This window comes from Jatropha curcas, chromosome 2 (genome assembly GCF_041381405.1).
Source record: "Jatropha curcas cultivar XTBG-Jc1 chromosome 2, XTBG_Jcur_1.0, whole genome shotgun sequence".
Classification (NCBI taxonomy): Eukaryota; Viridiplantae; Streptophyta; class Magnoliopsida; order Malpighiales; family Euphorbiaceae; genus Jatropha; species Jatropha curcas.
In genome coordinates this window covers 3319952-3338306 of record NC_143152.1, presented here as the reverse complement: position 1 = coordinate 3338306, position 18355 = coordinate 3319952, and the positions used below count along the sequence as shown (strand labels likewise).

At 32.0% G+C, this 18355-nt stretch overlaps 1 protein-coding gene across 1 annotated transcript; it reads right to left on the bottom strand.

Annotated features, from left to right (window-relative positions):
- Nucleotides 1-3031: 3031 nt before the first annotated feature.
- LPAT2 (lysophosphatidyl acyltransferase 2) lies at nt 3032-8938 on the bottom strand (the record flags this gene model as incomplete). Its single annotated transcript, NM_001308767.1, is given in 11 exon segments — nt 3032-3491; nt 3617-3703; nt 3938-4030; nt 4823-4948; nt 5827-5985; nt 6151-6228; nt 6750-6809; nt 7137-7210; nt 7340-7379; nt 8436-8558; nt 8737-8938. Coding segments are annotated over 11 exon segments (1158 nt in total). The 5' UTR covers nt 8818-8938.
- Nucleotides 8939-18355: the final 9417 nt, after the last annotated feature.

Here is an 18355-nt window from a genome sequence, read left to right as displayed (position 1 = left end):
AATATAGTAAGAACGTACATTGTCCCTTCACTTAGTGGCCCCAGTGCTGGATCATATAGTCCACCAAGCACAGGCCTATCCACAAGATCAAGCAATCTAGGGTCTGTAATCTTCACAAAACTATGTTTTCGAACCTCTTCATCAGTTAAGAAACTGAAAGTTATTGAGTCAATAGACTCAGTTGCACCCTGCAACAAAATCCAAATTCACAAACTCAATCAAATATTCAATATAACAGTCGATTAAAATCTAACAAAAGAACTAAAATTTAAAAGAAAAAAAAAATAAAAAACAAGGGTTCACGCATTACATTCACTTCAAGTAAAGGAATCAAAAATCACTTAAGAAGTTATTGTTTTTAGGTAGCAAAAAATTCTCAGCTCAATCAACCAAATCCTATGGCTCAAAACTAAATTTTTAACCAAATACAGAAGCATCATTCCAAGCTTTTGAACTCCCAAGCAATAATCCCAAATCAAAACGTTCAAAAGCTATATAGCATGATTATAGCCACATTATTTCACCCCATTAAAATTGAAACTAAAAATCCTCACTGGAAATTTGATTAATTTTTCAAAACCACAAACTCCAGCAGATTGAACCAATCACCAAAACTGAAAAACAAAATACTTCCAGTTCAACTGTCGTGCAACGACAAAAATATGAAAATACAAAATACTTTGTTTTTTCGCTTCCTTTCCTAATTTTTCTCCTGTGCTCTAACCATTAACATTAAATGATATGTATTATATCACAACGAAAGAGAGAAGAGAGAGAGAGGGAGGAGCTGGGAGTACCTCTGTTGTGGCTGTCATTTATGTGTTGCTGCGTTGGCGCCAACGTCAAGGAGAGGTTGCCTTGGAGTACGATGTGGAAGATGAAATGGAACGAGAGGTGGAGGAGGAGATGCGTCGTCTGCAGCAGAGAGAAGAGAAAGCCGACGCCCACTTTAGTTTAGGGTCTATGAGAGGTTTTACAAGACGCAGTTTAATTATTTATTTGTCTGAAACGAAACAGTGTGTAACAATTAACAAACAAGGCAAAAAAAAAAAAAAAGTCCAGTTTAAACCTACTAAATAAGTTGCCTGGTTACTATTCGATCTGTAAAATGTTAATGTAAAATATAAAATAACTATTAAAAATATAATTATTTTTAAATATTTTGATATTTAATATATAGATATTTCTTAATTTAAGGTGAATATATTATTTTTATTTTAATGTATTATGTTAATAAAATAATAATTAAAAATTTAAAATAACATTTTTAAAAAATTATTTTTAAATAAAAATAAAATGATCACAAAAAATATCAATTTGAAAAAAAAAATATTAGTAATTATTTTATGAGGTTAATAAAGTCTAAAATAATATAAATACGAATCAGCTAGTGGCTGATCAGCTACTACTTCCCTTCCATAATATTTGTCACATCTGAAAAAATAATTTGTTCTAAAATACTTGTCACATTTATAATTTCAAAGAGTAATAAATATTTTTTTTCATGTTTATCCTTTGTATATGACCAATAATTATTATTGCAATTACTAATGATTTTCTTAGATAATTAGTACTAAATTAAAGATAATGTTTGTCAATTTATTCAATAATTTATTATAATTTAAATAAATTTAATGATTTTCTTAAGAAATTTGAAATTTTAGATGTAACAAAATATTGTGAAATAAAAATAATATCAGTTGTTAATTAAAAAACTACAAAACAATAGGTGGCATGTAAAAGAGCTATCACTTGTATGAAACGGCTGAACCAAATGTGGTCTTATTCCGTGAACTTATTTAGTAGGTTTAAAAACAGAGAGTAAATGGAAATTGTTACCCAAGACAAAAACACCGTTTGTGGTCTTGTCCATATTAATTACTTTCTAATAAGTTTTGTAACTTGATCTTTTTACGGAAAGTTTTACTGATTATACACCCCATTCATTAAAGTTTGATTTTTAAATTTTTTATTTTTTGCAAATCTCCAATCTAATATGAAAAAATTGATGCATGGAATTGGAAAGTTAGAAGAAGAATATAACTTGGAACGCATGGAATTGGAAATTTAGAAGAAGAATGTAACTTGGAACGACAAAACAATATAACTTGGAATATATCTTTAAACTATCGACAATAAAACAAGAAGAAAAAGCATATAACTTGGAGTACATGATTGAAAAAATTAAAAACAAATTTCTAAAAATAATCAAATTGTGGTATATCGTCGAAGAAGTTGATAGCAGAATTTTCATCCCAATCAATTGCACTAAAATCAGGAATAGGTTCTGGAATCGCAATCTCAGAAAGACATGGCAAATAGTTGCCTGAAAAGGTTGAAGAAGAAGAAGCAGCAGCAGCAGCAGCTGATTCCTCCTTTTTGTGTATATCAATCATACGATTAGGGCTCCTTTTTTTCTTATTGCTCCATTGTGGCTTAATTTTTCTAACTTGAGAATCCAGAGACAAGTAATTAATTATCTTAGATTTCCTTTTGCTCCCACTCTCACGTTTCCGCATGGCTAAATATAAAGATGGTTAGTCTGAAGGTATACTTAAAGAGCTCGAAGTTGAGGAATTTATAGATTTAGTTTCCGAATATCCTAAATTCCCAATTCCTGTAGGTTTTGACTTTTTTTCCCAATCCTAATTTTATAAGGAAAAGCTTTCACACGTGGCTTTCATATTCTGATCCAAAAAACAAATATATATATATATATATATATTATTTGTAGCATTCAAAGTAAATGAATTTTTTGATTAGACATATTAATTCAAATATAAAATATCAATTACATTCGAGATATTCAAAAAAAGAAAATCAAAAAGAAAAAACTCCATATTATGTGGCACCTTAAATGTTCAAATATATCATTTTTATTTATACATGAAAAGAAAAGGTGCCAGCACTATGCAAGTGTTTTGAGTTCTGGTTATCCATTATCTAAAAAACAGATTAAAAGGAGCCAAAAACAGATTAAAATAGGGCAAAGGAATTCCTAATCTGTGCATCAATACATACATGCTACAGCCATCTGTTGATACAATCTACAGAATTAACCTAATAATGAATTGATATGCATACAAACTGTGCAGCACATGAAACCAAAGACATTACTGCTCAAACTAGTCTAAAATAAAAATGACACACAAGTTGTAAAGCTCGGGAGGAGATGCTGCTCGTATCATCACAAAAATGACTTCTGATGAAGTTATGGATGTATGTGAGGTTTTGTGAACAGAAACAACTAACAGTCACTTGTCTTTTACTGTTTCCAAAGGCCCCACCACATTCTTCTGCTTTGCGGGGGCAACCTTAGCAGGGGTCGAATGCTCTGACTGAGAAAATCGAATCAAGACTTGCATGAGGACAGTAACAATTGCAAGTGCGGATGCCGACAATGCAATCCCCTTCCACGATGAAAAAAGTGAAGACCATTGGAGGAACTTCCAGGCCCCAAAGATAAGCATACATGCCCAAGAAGTAACAACCTGATTCCAACATACGCATATAATCAATACAACTGCAAACTATGAACATCAGAAAATCCCGCAAACCACCCACATTAAAAGATTTTACATAGCAGTTTGGTTGTTTACTAAAACCAGTATCTCACCACAAGGGATTTTATTGGTCGGCTAATATCCTGCAATGGTTGGTCGCTGAATGAGTCCTCAGCTATGTGCTTGTCCAGTAATGCATCCTAGCAAGCCAAAAAGCAAACCGGAAGAAAATCATTCGGGGGAAGTAGCACCATTAATTACAGCAGATAAAGATAAATGGGTTGAACATGCAAACATTTGCACACGTGGGCCCAAACATACACCACTTTACATTTCACTATCACCTTTTCTCATGCTTCAAAATTTACTTCAGACATAGCACCAAACTAGATAAAGCCAGACCCTGCAACACAAGTTATATGGTAGACACATACCTTGGCTACAAATATATCTCTACACCATTGTGCTACAGCTTCATCCAATTCGGGCAAATCCTTCATCAAATGACGTTTTAGGTGTACGTGCACCTGCAAGAGAGTAACTGGGAGTCATTATCAATTACCATGAAAAGAAACCGGCATTCTTTCTTGAGAAGAATACAAGGAATTCAGAAGTCACAAATTACATGGTATATTCATTATTATTTGGATTTTGGAGTATTTGCCATACTTTAAAACCCTCTCTTTGTGAACGTGCACACAAAATAAAAATTTAAAAAAAAAAAAAAAAAAAAAAAAAAAAAACTACACTAAAAGCATAATTATAGGGTAGCTTCCTGTTGTTTTCAAAATAAGCAAAATTAAACTTCATACAAATAAGGTGACCAAGACAATTTGTTTAGAATCAGCTCCCAACATATTCGTCATATTCACAGTGCAGACTAGTTGAGAAAATACATACAACAAAATCAGGCCACATCCACTTCAAAACTGTTTACTTCCCCAGTCTCACAGCAATATAATCTGAGATTAGCACTGCATGCCCAATGAATCATATACTTGTTTTTTTACTACCAAGTCAAAATTGATAATGATAACCCAAAGGTCAAATTAACAGGATAATACTGAATGAAGCTCAAAACGATTGAATAGAACACTAATGACAAACATTGAATTCACAATCCACTTGGATTTGAATGGCTGAAGGATAAACGTCATTCAAATGATCAAAGATGATGAAGTCCAATATCCTATATAATTTGCAGTATATGAAGCACAGAGGAACCCAACAGGAGACAATATTGAAGTTGTTTCAAAATTCAATCATACGTGTAAACCACTTCATGCAACTGAATAAACCAAAAGATTCTGTTTGCTTACCACTGAGGATTGGCCCTTGAACATTCTGAGCATTGTAGGTTGAGGTGAATTTTTGGGGATAGCTACTGTTACATCATAAATGGCTGGGACAAAAGAGCGCATATTGCTTACTGCTGAAACAAATCCCTAAAAGCAACAGAGAAAAAAGCGATCAAGGCAAGTGATGAAGTACATATATATTTGAGCGGAATCTAGACACATATTACTTTTTTCAGGAAGGACAAAAAGGGGTGGGTGAAACAGCTGAAACTTAACACCAAAGGAGTTCCGAATCAACACTCCTATCATTCATCAAGTTATTCAGAGTGCATCATGAAGAGCAAGGAATAAACAGCAAACAAAAACAAAGAGGCTAGTTGAACTTGGATAAAAACTCAGTTCCATTTTTATTTATTTTCTTTTTCTTTTTCATGGGAGAAGGTTTCAATAAGACAAACTATGTAAATTATATTATTAAGTTACTGAATAAGAATGATGCTAAGTTCACATGCAATCATATAATATAGATGGACCAATGAATCAACCAAGAAGATAAATGAACTATGTACACTATGAGAAATGTTTCATTGATACTATGTTACATAATCTAGCTAAATAAACCATAATGGAAAGGCCGCAATATTCCTTCTCTGTGTTGTTTTGCCCTTTTTTGGGTCGGGAAACACAAAACTAGATGAAAATATTAGGAACTATCCCAATATCTCACTGCATTATCCTCAAATCAAGCACTTCCTCTCAGTACAAGGACATTATTAGGTGCAATTCATATAAATCCTTAACCATATGACCAACACGCTTCTGCTTCCACATAGCTAGTGCACGCCATAAATGAAGTTCAAACAGCACTAGGCAGTAAATAAGGAAAGATTGTTCACTGCCTCTTTCCTTTTCTTGCTCCTTATTATTATTACTATTATTATTATTATTATTATTAGTATTATTTTTGCTTTTTGTGCCTAGAAAAAGTGAACATGAGGAGGACAAGGGTGCAATAAAAATTTAACCTTAGTACGAGGAATCAAAACATTTCTAGGAATAGGCAACCCTGCTGAAGCTGCATATTCCTGAGCTGCTAAAAGCTTTGCCTGTGTAAAGCGAGTTCCTTCTACGAAAAGAGCAAGCCAGAAGGGCCGAGGGAAGTCTTTTAGCCGCTGAAGACCTGACTGCAGATAGAATTCCATAAATTCAAAACAGTATCAAGAATAATAAACCCATAGATACATATGCATTTATGCAATGTGAATAGCTATCGATGGAACATCTGCACTTATTTGCACATGGACGCAAAAACTATAAGTATATACAGAAACATATATACGTACTGATACCTTTAAAGTGCTTTCATCCTTCGCCCAACTTCTTTCGAGGAAGAGGTATTCAGAAAACCACATGGACCAGCCTATTACCTGAATCAAGTTGCAAATAGAAATTATACTACACGCATATGGAAAGTGCGCATCACAGAACTAACAAGTCAAACACAAATATCCATAGCATTGCATATAAAAATAGACGAGAAAACAGAGAGAGAGAAATAAGTAAGGCGAAATCTTAAACTTGCTAATATTTCACATATCCATAATTAATATTTTCCTTGACTCTTCAGTAACTAATACTGCTTAATCACAATTGTTTCTTCATTTCTAAAGCATTTGAGGCAGAAATTAAAGCCTTTTGTGTGTGTGTGTGTGTGTGTGGGGGGGGGGGGGGGGGGGGGTGAGGGTGGAGGTGATATACAAGGGTGTCTGCATTTGAGTTAAATCAGTTCCAAGTTCTATACCGCCTCATTTGACTACATTTGCAAATCCATAACCTTCTCAGCAGGTAAAATTCAACTCAAAATTCTAAAACTGAAAATATAAGTGAACATAACTGATCAGGCATCAAACTTAATTGTGTTGTCAAGACCTGTAAGGTTAAAACATACCGGCAGGAGTTTAGATGATTTCTTCATGACAGCTAATGCGCTGCCAAGGCAACCGGATCGCTGTCATAAGCATGCTAAAAATTAGATAAGGTATAAAAAATAAAAAATAAAAAATAAAAAACAAAAATGAACAAAGACGACATTAGAAAATTGAATTTTCAAATCAAACAGTAAGAGAAATGCATTGGGCATTTTAAGTCAAAGGACTTCTGCATTTATAATATGAGAACGGTATTTGCAAGTACTGATGGTAGATAATTACGGCCTCGCAGTATGCTGGTGAATACAAATGAATGTATACACACGCATCAATCCTCGTAAGCATATCATATTTTAACTTGTGCCTTTACATGTGTGTAAATAAGTTGCTGCGTGTCAACAATGTACCTGAGCCAAAACCCATCCAACAAGCCAATCAATGTCACTTCTGTGGTTGCATATGACAAGTGCATGTTCTTTGCCTGAAACAGCATAATAAGCATACAAATAAGCAACTATTTAGACTTCTGAACTGGACTCATATTTATACTCCAGCAACATGAGAGAAAAAGAAGCAGAAAACATCCTAATTAGCTAGAGTATGGCCTTACCCATTAAGCGGAAGGTCTCCTGATCCGTATAAAGTTGGATCTGCAGACACAAATGATCAAAATTTAATTTTCCAGAAGATAGAACTGAAAAAAGCAAGCCAAATGTCAAGGTCAGAGGCTACTTGTTGCATTCTGTCCATTTCCTTACCTATTGTACCATCTAAAAGGCATCTTTCTACAATTAAAGTGAAAAAACAGAGTAAGACAAAGCCAGAAACTGTTTTGATTTTCCCTTTTTTGGAGAATACAGTGTAGAGGAAGTGGGAGAGATTGAAAGGTAAACCCCTATCGTCATTTGGAAAAGAAATCAATCCAAATGGAAATAAACCGGGTTTTATCTGTTGTAAAAGAACCACCAGTCCCCCTCCTCCTCTTCTTTTTTAGAATTGTCATTACATATTTACCATATAAGCAGGATCTCAACTGATGAATAAAAACATTAATATACAGATTCTTTATGATTTGCGTTTTTTTTTTACCAAACAGAATAGCTAGAGAATGAACACCAACAAATGCATGTGGACACACATGTGCACACAAAGAAATGCAAGTGTGCACATGAAATGTGTTAATAATCGGCTGTGAAGAGCAATTTTAGGTAACTGCCCACTGACTTTCCATTCCAAGTGGCAGAATTTTTTTTTATATTCTCTCTTTGATCTAACTCAACTGAACGCCCCACCTCCCTGCCCCCCTTCTTCTTCTCATGACAGCAAAGCAGTGAGGAAGGCTCTACACGCCTAAAATGCAAAGACGAATGCAAGCACCTACGTATACTGACTGAGCAAGGTCTTGTCTGATACAAATTGAACCAAAAGACAAATAACAGAGAAGAGTAAATCATAAAAGGACTAAGGATGTGATTGTGACATTTAATTAACCAAGAAAGGACTTTCCAGAAACACACCATTAGAGGCTCAGAGCAATACAGCTATCATCCAAACGGATGCGATGCAGAGAGAAGTAACTACGCCTTCGTCACAAACTAGTTGGGGTCAGCTCAATAAATGATAACCAAATTAAAATTTACAAACTCCGAAAAAATTTGAAAAGATAAATATGACATGGTATGAGATTAATGTGTTTTGGTTAAAACCTGAATTCCTGCCCACCAATCAACAAGCCAAACAAGCTCCAGCCACAACAACTCTGCTACAGCTCTATTGATCTTTCTGTATGTATTCTTTGACAGTGGCCTTATTACGACAAAGCAGATTGCCTGAAAAATGTAGCTTAGGTTAAATCGACTAGCTTCAATTGCAGAACCAAGTAGATTCGAAAACGCAGACTCAAAAGTAAACAAAACCCAGAAATCATATCCACCCACAAACAAAAACACAGATTAAACCAACCCCAATACTTAAAACAAAAGAAAAGTATCAAATCAAACAAGTTACCTGAATGAGATTAACAACGAAACCAGACAAGAAGAACAGAACTCCCAATGGCAGAATAACAGCTGCCGCTGGAATCGCCATGACCCAAACTAACACCGAGCTTTGATCCTCTAGCGAAAGAAAAAGTTAGAGAGTCAGATAGAGCAAACAAAAGCTCGGATCGGAGACGGTACCAAAAGGCAAAATGATGGTTTAAAACAATGAAGTTTTTCGACTTTTTTTAATATTATATATATATAAATATATATATATATACTTTTTTTTTTTTTTTTTTGGAAGTATCGGCGAGGATTTTATGGGTAATTATAGATTTGACAGGAATTTGGATAGAGAGATGAGACTGTCAGCTCATTCATTCACTGACCAGTGCAAGAGATAGAAAGAGGAGGAGTTTTATGGAGGAAGAGAAGCAAGAGCTTGTAACTGGTTAGAGGATTTCACAGTTGGTTTAAACCGTCAAACCAAATCAGACCAAATTAAGCGGCGTAGATCAATTTAACTATTGGAAGTTGGAACCAAAAAAAAAAAACAAATTTGAGTTTTATTATTTTATATATAATTTCTAATCTGATTTTAATTATTTTAAATAAATCAAACTAAATTATAATTTTTTATTTATTTATTTTTATAAATACACAAATTTAATTATTTTATTGATTAATATGGTATAATAAAAAGATTTAATATTCAGACTATGTTAATTAATTTTTTAAATTTATAAATTTGATCTAAATATATTGTTGTTAAATATATTGAATATTATTCATTTAAATCAAGATTTAGAAACTAAATTTATTAATTTACTTTGAATATTAACAAGTTATTCTTTTCAAAAAAAATAAATTTATCAAAAATTTGCAGATAAATATAATAAAGCCAAGTGATTGTAGTTTGGTTAATCTCCATGCTTTTTAAGATTTTTCATTAAAAAAATTTCACCACTTTAATAAATGTTATTCTAACACATTTAAATTTGAATAAATTATACTTAAATAAATAAATTTAGTATTTCAAATTGTTGTAAAATAGACTTAATTTTATTATTTAGTTAAAGTTACATCTAAAATAATTTAATTCAGTTTTAATTTTTTTTGAAATTACTCTAAACCGAACCATTTACACCCTTATGCGTGGTTTTGCTTGTCGTGTCTGGCTGTCTGCAATTGCATTGCAACAATAACAAATTTCGTTTTTCGTTTTCTTATTTCATGCGCCAGAAATAATTTATCTCATGTTCTCGGTCGACATTGGCTTCGGGTCAAATCCAGATCCATAGGTACATGGATGTGCCCATCTCCTAATAATAATATGAATACAAAAATTATAAAATTTTCTTTGATTTATAATTTTGAAGTACGAAAAAAATGTCATAAAAATATAAGTATTTATTTCGGATTTTTCACAAACAATATAAATGATTTTACAAATTTTCATATTTATAAATAAAAATAAAACAATATTTTCTTAATCATCTAAAATTATTAAATATAAAATGTGTTACATATTTTTATTCTTTTTTTTTCCTTAATTTTTTCTCTTAGATTTAGTTTATTGAAATTTTATTTCGCAGCTTAATAATGAATCAAAATCTAAATTTTTAAACAATGTTGAAAAAACAAATTATTTTTCATATCAACAGCTCAAATAATGAATTTTTATAGATAATTATGAAAATGAAAAATGAGATCTTCTTTTTCTTTTTTTGTTTCTTCCTTGTTTTATTTGATTTTTTTTTTATTTTTGACACTGTGATTTTCAACGGATAATTAATATTTGGCCCACTTTGGTCGTCGGCAAATTAGTGTGAAATAGCCATATCACATGGGAAGGCAAGTCATAGGCATAGAGAAGAGAGAACTGATGACACCAGCGCAGGCCAAAAACGAAAAACAAAACAAATGGAGAAAAAAACATGTTCGTCGAAAATATTTGCATATAAAATTTCATCGCGCTTAGAATGCTCATTTCGAGCCCATATGAATTTATCGGATAAAATACCATTCATTTATAAATGAAGCCGGTATAAATATATATCAATTCGACAATAATTAATTCAATTTTCCTTTTTGTATAAATAAAAAATATTTTTTTAGTAATTTTATGTATATTTTGATATGATCCATTAGAACTGATCCAAATTCAAATTTAAACCAAAATCATTCTAAACGAATTTCTACTGGCATTTTTGTTGCTGAATTAAGTATAAATATTACAAAATTCAATCCGAATCCGATCCATAATCATCCCTAATTACGCCCTTCAATAAATTTAATAAGTCAAATTGGAGTTTGCTTATTATATAGATTTAGTAGACAAGCTAAATTTCAACTTAATTTTTAAATTTGAATTGAGTAATTTTTTTTATAGCTAAAAGTTTTAATCACGAGATCATAATGTGTGCAAATTTTTAGTTCTGTTAATAAATTATACTTGGTATCATTTTATTTATATTTTCACATTCATCAAAATTGAAATTATTTATCACTCCGTTTAAAACGTTGTTCAGCAATTTTTTTTGTTTATTCTGGCTGGGCATGCTTTTGTCTCCGGTGACAAATATTATATGCTAAAAATGACAAGGCAATGGCACGTAACAAGGATGCAAATGCTGTTTAGGCACCGCAGCAATTACTTGTCCATCACTCCATGTAACCGATGATGACAAATTAATAAATTAACTAAGCAGTTAGTTCAGTTTTTTTTTTTTTTTTTTTTTTGAAAAGGCAGTTAGTTCAGTTAAAGTGTTTTAAAATTAATTAACTTCATCCAGAAAATTACTGTTTTTAAAATGTTACACTTTAATGTCCAAGAGTTTTATAATTTTTCAAAAAAATATTCATATATTTATAATTATGCCTATATTTTTTATATTGTGTCTATTTAATATACTTATGAAGATTTTTTTTCCAATATATAAACAATATTTTCACGTTCAAAATAGAGATAGCGCATTTAAGTAAAATTCTTCCCAACAACTTAAAAATTAAGATACAATTAGATTATAAAATTTAGAAAATAAAGTGTAATCTAATTTAAAACGTCAAAGATTAAATATATTGTGAAAAAGAATCAAATAAGGTTTTGACTGATTATTAAGTTTTAATCTTGAAATAATAATCAAATAGTATATTATGACAAATGTCATGTTTTTACAAGTATATATATTATGCAAACTTTCTAATCAGTTAAAACTTTAAATTGCCGACATGGGCAGCCAGGTGGCTAGCAAGGATGACGATTTATTACGCGGATGATGAATGCAATTAATAATGACAAATGACAATCCATATATACGTACGGATAATAAATTATTTCGTCTTAAACTTTACATTCTGACACGCTCTCGCTTTAATTTGATCTTTATCGTAATTTTATTATGAATTTTGACATTTTGTTATGATAACACCTTAATCAGAATTTAAATTATAAATAAAAAATATATTATTATAAGATTTACTTCTAATAAATAATAAATAAAAATGCATTATTTGATATAAATACGTCTTTTTTTGAGTACTTCTTAAATGATAAACGAATCATTAGTATTGTTTTGATTTTTAATGTAAATTTTGAAATAATTATAAAATTTAAAAAACAAATTCATAAACTATTATAAACTATAAATGGTTGTTTTATCAAAATAAAATATAAGATATAATTATAATTATTATTGAATGAAAGGAAATATATATTTGTGCAAGACAACAATTAAACTTAATAAATTTATATGAATAATGAAGTTTGGATTAAAGTTAATCTAAATTGAGTAGTGGATTGCAGATTACTATACTTTTTATTTCCAATTTAAATTCTAATTATGATTTAGTGTGTCATTATAATAAAAGATTAAATTTCATGGTGAAATTGACATAAATATCAAAATAGAACGAAATTGCAACACAATACAAAGTTCAGAGTGAAACGATGAATTAAAACCAATAGGTCCACCACATATACCTGATCTAAAATTTCAATGGTAAGTGAATATATATATATATATATAAAGAATAGACATCATAGATGAAAAGTATTAAGGGAAGAATTATTCTTTATCATATAGCAACATTAAAACTAACAAGTATACATAAATTTCATGGTTGGTGAACTATTTTAGCCCAATTTAATTGCATGTTTGAAAATTAAAAGATTTATACTATAGTAAAGCAATTGTCCAATTAATCTCAACCACCCCACCAGCCTTCAATTAAAAATTTGTTTCTAGCTACTAAATTAGGTTTCAATTAGATATGATTTACTATCAACTTATCAATCTTTTCAATGCAAGTCAAAGTATTAAGGGAGGTTAAGGTTGTGTTTGACAACAGTTTTTTAAGTAGTTTTTAATATTTAATTGGTCAAAATGCTAAAAGTTATTTAGTAACATAATATTTGAATTAGTTTTTAGAGGTTAGAATATCGTTTTGTGAAAAGTTAACTCATATAACATTTAGCTTTAGCGTTTTATAAAAAAACTACTGAAATAGCTAAGAGCTACCAAAACAATTAACATATATAAAAACATATAATTTTGCCGAATAGACCCTAAATAAAATGTGACATAATCATTTAATAGAGCATCCATCAATTTTACTTTTTGGTTATTAAACTTTTAGCGCCAAAACAATTAGATTAATAATTCAATAGTTAAATATTAATTATTTCAAATAAGTAAACTTTGGCGTTTTTGTTCTATATAATTTTTTTGATATATACATATATATATAATTTGTAAAAAGTATTAATTAAAGTTTTACTCTTAGCGATTATAAGTAATCCAAACATTCATAATTTTTAACTTAAGGTTTCAGAGATGGGTTTAAAAATACTATACATAGTTGAAACGCCCTGAATTTTTATTTTCGAAACTTTTGAATTTTTATTAAATCAAAAATCGCAAATTTTGGCCGCGTGGGCTGCAATTGTAACACTGTCCCAATTCGAGCCCAAATTTTCGAATTAGGCCTAAGCCCAAAATAGTTCATTTGGAAATTTTCGGTTTGAGAACAGTTAAAAATTTTCGAGAAATAACATGAAACACCAGCGATTAATTTATTATAAATATATATAAATTAACTATTCTAAATTTAAAATCATTACTATTAATACTTTTATTATTATTAAGTAAATGGAGGAAAGGTTACAGAACCTAATAAAAATAATTAAAATAAATCGGACCGGACCTGGGAATTTAATCGATTTATCGAAAACCACACGAATAATAGTAAAACCGAGTGAAAAACTCAAAAACCAAACAAAAAGAGACCAAATCACTAATCAAACCGAACCGGTTCGAATCGAACCGGAATGGCCCAGCCCACTTTCCTTCCTTCCTTTTCTTTTTCTTTCTTTTCTCTCCTTCCTTTCTCTCCTTCTTCCTCGCGCACGCGACAGCCTCTCCTCTCCCTCTCCTTCGCGTTTCCGGCCACCGTTCAACAAGATGAAGGAGGCGATCGGTTCTTCTGGCGATGTTGGACACGTTTCCAACCTCCCCTCACTCCGATTGGACCTCCAGCGGCGCGAATCGAGACCATCTCCTCCGACAGTCACACTCTTTGATCTCCGGCGACTTCTCGCCATTTCCGACGGGCTCAAGGTGAACTGAAGGTCTTGATCGACTCCTCTCCTCCAGACGAACATTTCCCCTCCACCGATTTGCTTTTTCATTTGAGTTTTGAGGAAACTCCATGGGAGGCGGTGAAGAGGGAACTGTCGAGCTCGATCCGGCCAAACGAGCCACTGCCTCATCAAACTGATGGTAGATTTGAACTCCTCGCAAAAATTAGAGTCGGGTGGTGGTGACCTTGGAATTTTCTGGGCGGTATCGTTTTTCCGGCCACCGTGCACGGCGGCCGGCGGCGGCGGTCCGGTGACCGGCCGGCTACACTCCGGCGAGGTCCCAAGAGGCAGAATGATCTCCTCTTCGCGTTGATCATGGAATTGCGGCCCGATTCTCAAACGGTACACCCTAATACCTATTTCCTAATTTTTGTTTTGAACATCTTTAAATAAATTACAAGGTTATTATTAAAATTAGGTGATTTGAGGGGGGGGGGGAATAAATTAGAATTAGTTAACTAGTTAATTAGATAATCATTAGTTTAAAATTAGTCGATCGTGTATAAGAAAAGTAAGGTGAATTTTAGTTGGTTAACAGTTAGATCCGAGATTTTAATAAATTAAGATTTGGGAGGTCTATCCATTTTTTTTATATTGATATAAAAACCGAATTTTAATAGGTAGTAGTTATAATTAGTTATTGTTAAAATTATGTTTTAGCTGCTTAACAATTAGTTAATGTAAAGCCATTAATTTAGTTAACTAATGACTTAATAAATGATTTTATATGGATATTATTAGAATTCGTTTGTAAATTTTCAGTTGAGTGTCGATATAGTTGTTTTGGAAGGAGGATGGGATTTTAAATTGATTGATTGCCCGACGGATGGGCTGTGTGCATAGATTTGATAAATATATAATAATATTGGGATATTTGAGCAGGTAGATAGTCCAATTTTTAGGGGAGGTGCTGCCGAAATTTTGATAGAAATTAGACTAAATTTTAATTAACAACATAATTAATAAGTTTATTTAGATTAGTTCTATAAATTGATACATAATAAATATAGTGCTCTGATTGTTTATAATCTTTATTATTCATTTAACTATTTACATATTCACTTATTTATTTTATTATTGTTGTTAATTGCTAATACTATTTATTTATTTATTTATTTGCATTGATTTTGGATGTTTAATTGTGCATTGCATTACGATGTCTAATTGAATAATATGTCTGAATTTGAATGCAATGTTTGATTTATTGTGTTGTGATATTGCTGTGCTTTGTTTGTGTGGAATTGGGATGAAGTGGGTCACCATGGGTTTGTGAGACTGTTTCTGTTATACGGATCCTGATTCTGATTTCTGTTATATGGATCCTGATTCTGTTTCTGTTAGCCGGGTAAATGGGAGATCGGCGCCCCCGTGTGCACCTACTGTTACCGTTACTGTTAACCACAGGTTGGCTTCTTTATTGGGCGCACCGGATAATCTAGATTTGATCGCAGCCCGCAGGGTGGCCTCCTGTTGTGAGCGCCTGATGATCTAGATTTGATGGAGACGACCGGGTTGCCTCCTGTTGGTATGGAAAAGAAAAGAGAGAATGGAAAGAAAAATGAGAGGGCTGGTCAAGTGAGGATTAGACCGGTCGGCCAGTATGGGGGATCGGCTCCCTGGTGCACATGTGAGAGGATGAGCCATGCGGGAGGACGGCTCATCGGGGGTTCGGTGACTCCACTGACTAATTTCCACGTGATGTGATTATATGAAGATGTTAATAATTGTGAGTGCTGGTGATATGCCATTTGTGTGACTGGCTGTGTGAGCATATACCTAGTCGGATGACTAGGTTGATATATTTATACAATGATGTGAATGCTTGTGTTGTGCAATAATTATTATTCATTAATAAACTCACATCTCTTTTGTTTAAATCTTTCAGGAAGTAGCATTTTCTAAATCCCAGCTATAACTCTGCTCTTCACTATAAAAAAAAAGAAATTCGCTAATTTTCGTATTGATCAATTAAATAGATAAATGTCCGAAGACTTATATGTATACATCCGTCAATGAACTCCGCAGTTATAGAATTTGTATACTTTTAAGTTCTGTATTATTATAGATGGAATAATTCTGTGAGCCTGTTTTATTAAATATAGTGAAATTTGTAAATGTTTAAAATTATATTGAGATAGCAAATTTGTAGTGTTTCAGGCTTACTACGGGCCTCGGGAGCCTTAAGCTTACCTGGGCCCTAGTGCCGGTCCGGCCCATGGAAATGGGTCGTGACAAAGTTGGTATCAGAGCTTAGGTTAGAAATTCTAGGACACAACTGCGGAGTATAGGAATTTCTTTATGTTGGGATCGGCCGTAACCAACATAAGGAAGGAAATTTGTGATTTTCCCTCCCCTAGGGATGGTGGGCGCACTAGACCCTATGTGATGGGAAAATCCACACCTATTGTGTAGATCAATAGACTATAGAAGAAGTAATTCAAGGTTTGAAGTGAAAGCAGTAGACAATAAGATAAATCCATCGCAGTACCTATAGGGGCTAGAATGGTATCAACCCTTAAGCTAGGGAATAGAGTAATACCTGATGGTAGTGGATTGGCCTGATCACCCAATACACTACTTTTCATGTGAACTCTATTCCTGTCAGTGAGTAGGATAGTGTAGAGAATAAATAGGATTTTCATTGGTATGGTAGATTCATGAACACAAATAATAACTTTGAGGTAATTAGAAATTTGTGTCTAGTTTTCAACACAGCTACTGAATATCTTTAGAGTTTATTTAAAAATATAAACCTTTTATTTTTGTTTTCATTTTATTTACCTGACATTTTAAATTTAAAACCCCATTTTAATTTTGAATTCAAATTGTGTTATGATAAATAATTTGAAATTGATTATTTATATAGAAAATTATTTTTTTGAAAGCCGTCTATTTATATCACGGGGCGAATTGGATTAGAGCATGAAATGAAATGATTACAAGGATAGTAAAATTTTGAAAGAAGATTGGGAAGAGAAGAATGAGACTGGTGGTGATAATAATAAGTAAGTAGATAGTTAGTAGTCAAGTTTAGAACATGAACGCTGGAAATGTCGGGTAGCCGATTTTGGGTATAGAGGTTAAGTAGGCGATTAGATTTGAAGTATGTGATTGTTTAATATATAAGTGAGAAAGATAACAATAGAAATGAACTTGGATAGTTTAAGAGTAAGACATAATAGGTAACAAATTGTAATATATATATTAGGAGTAAGTGGTAGATAAAATTTGAGGAACTTATAAATACCTTACGAGACATGAATAAGGGAAAGATTGATTGACTAAAGAGAGATAAAATAGGTAAGTTGAATATGAAATTGACGTAAGGTAGTGATAAGTAGATGCGAATCTTGAGTTGATAATTCCACACAGAGAATTGAACTTTTGTTTAATTAAGGTTCTAAATAAAATGTTAGAACCGTGGGTTGTAAATTCTAATCTAGGCCATGAAAGGGAAGTGAGAGGTTAATAGTAAATATAAACTGGACAATGAAGAGTTATTGAGATAAACTTAATGTAATATTCGGATGGTAAGGTAGTATTAGGTTGGGAATTAGCGAAATTTAATTGAAAAATCTGTGTTGATAGATATTAGATAAAGGTGAATATTTAAGATAAGTAATAAATACTAAGTTGAATTATTAGTGATTAGATAGATCGCGATTAATGATGTTTAGTGGACAAAATAATTAATAAGAATACTCTTTTATCCTTAACAAATTAATAGGCAACATTAGTAGAATGGAAGGTTATCAAATGAGATTTAGGTTGTGAACGGAAGTACGAATTACTAAGAGATAGTATTGTGAAAGTTAAATTTTCGTGATGAGTATTAAGGCGACATAAGGAATAAGCGTTGGAAAGAGAAATTGATGGTTAAGTGGAAGGAGTGAAAATTTTTATAGGATTGAGATAGCTAACGGATGCAGTGATTTAGGAGCTGTATAACAGATGAACTAATCTATAGTAAAGATACTATAGGGACAATCGAATTTGCATAGAT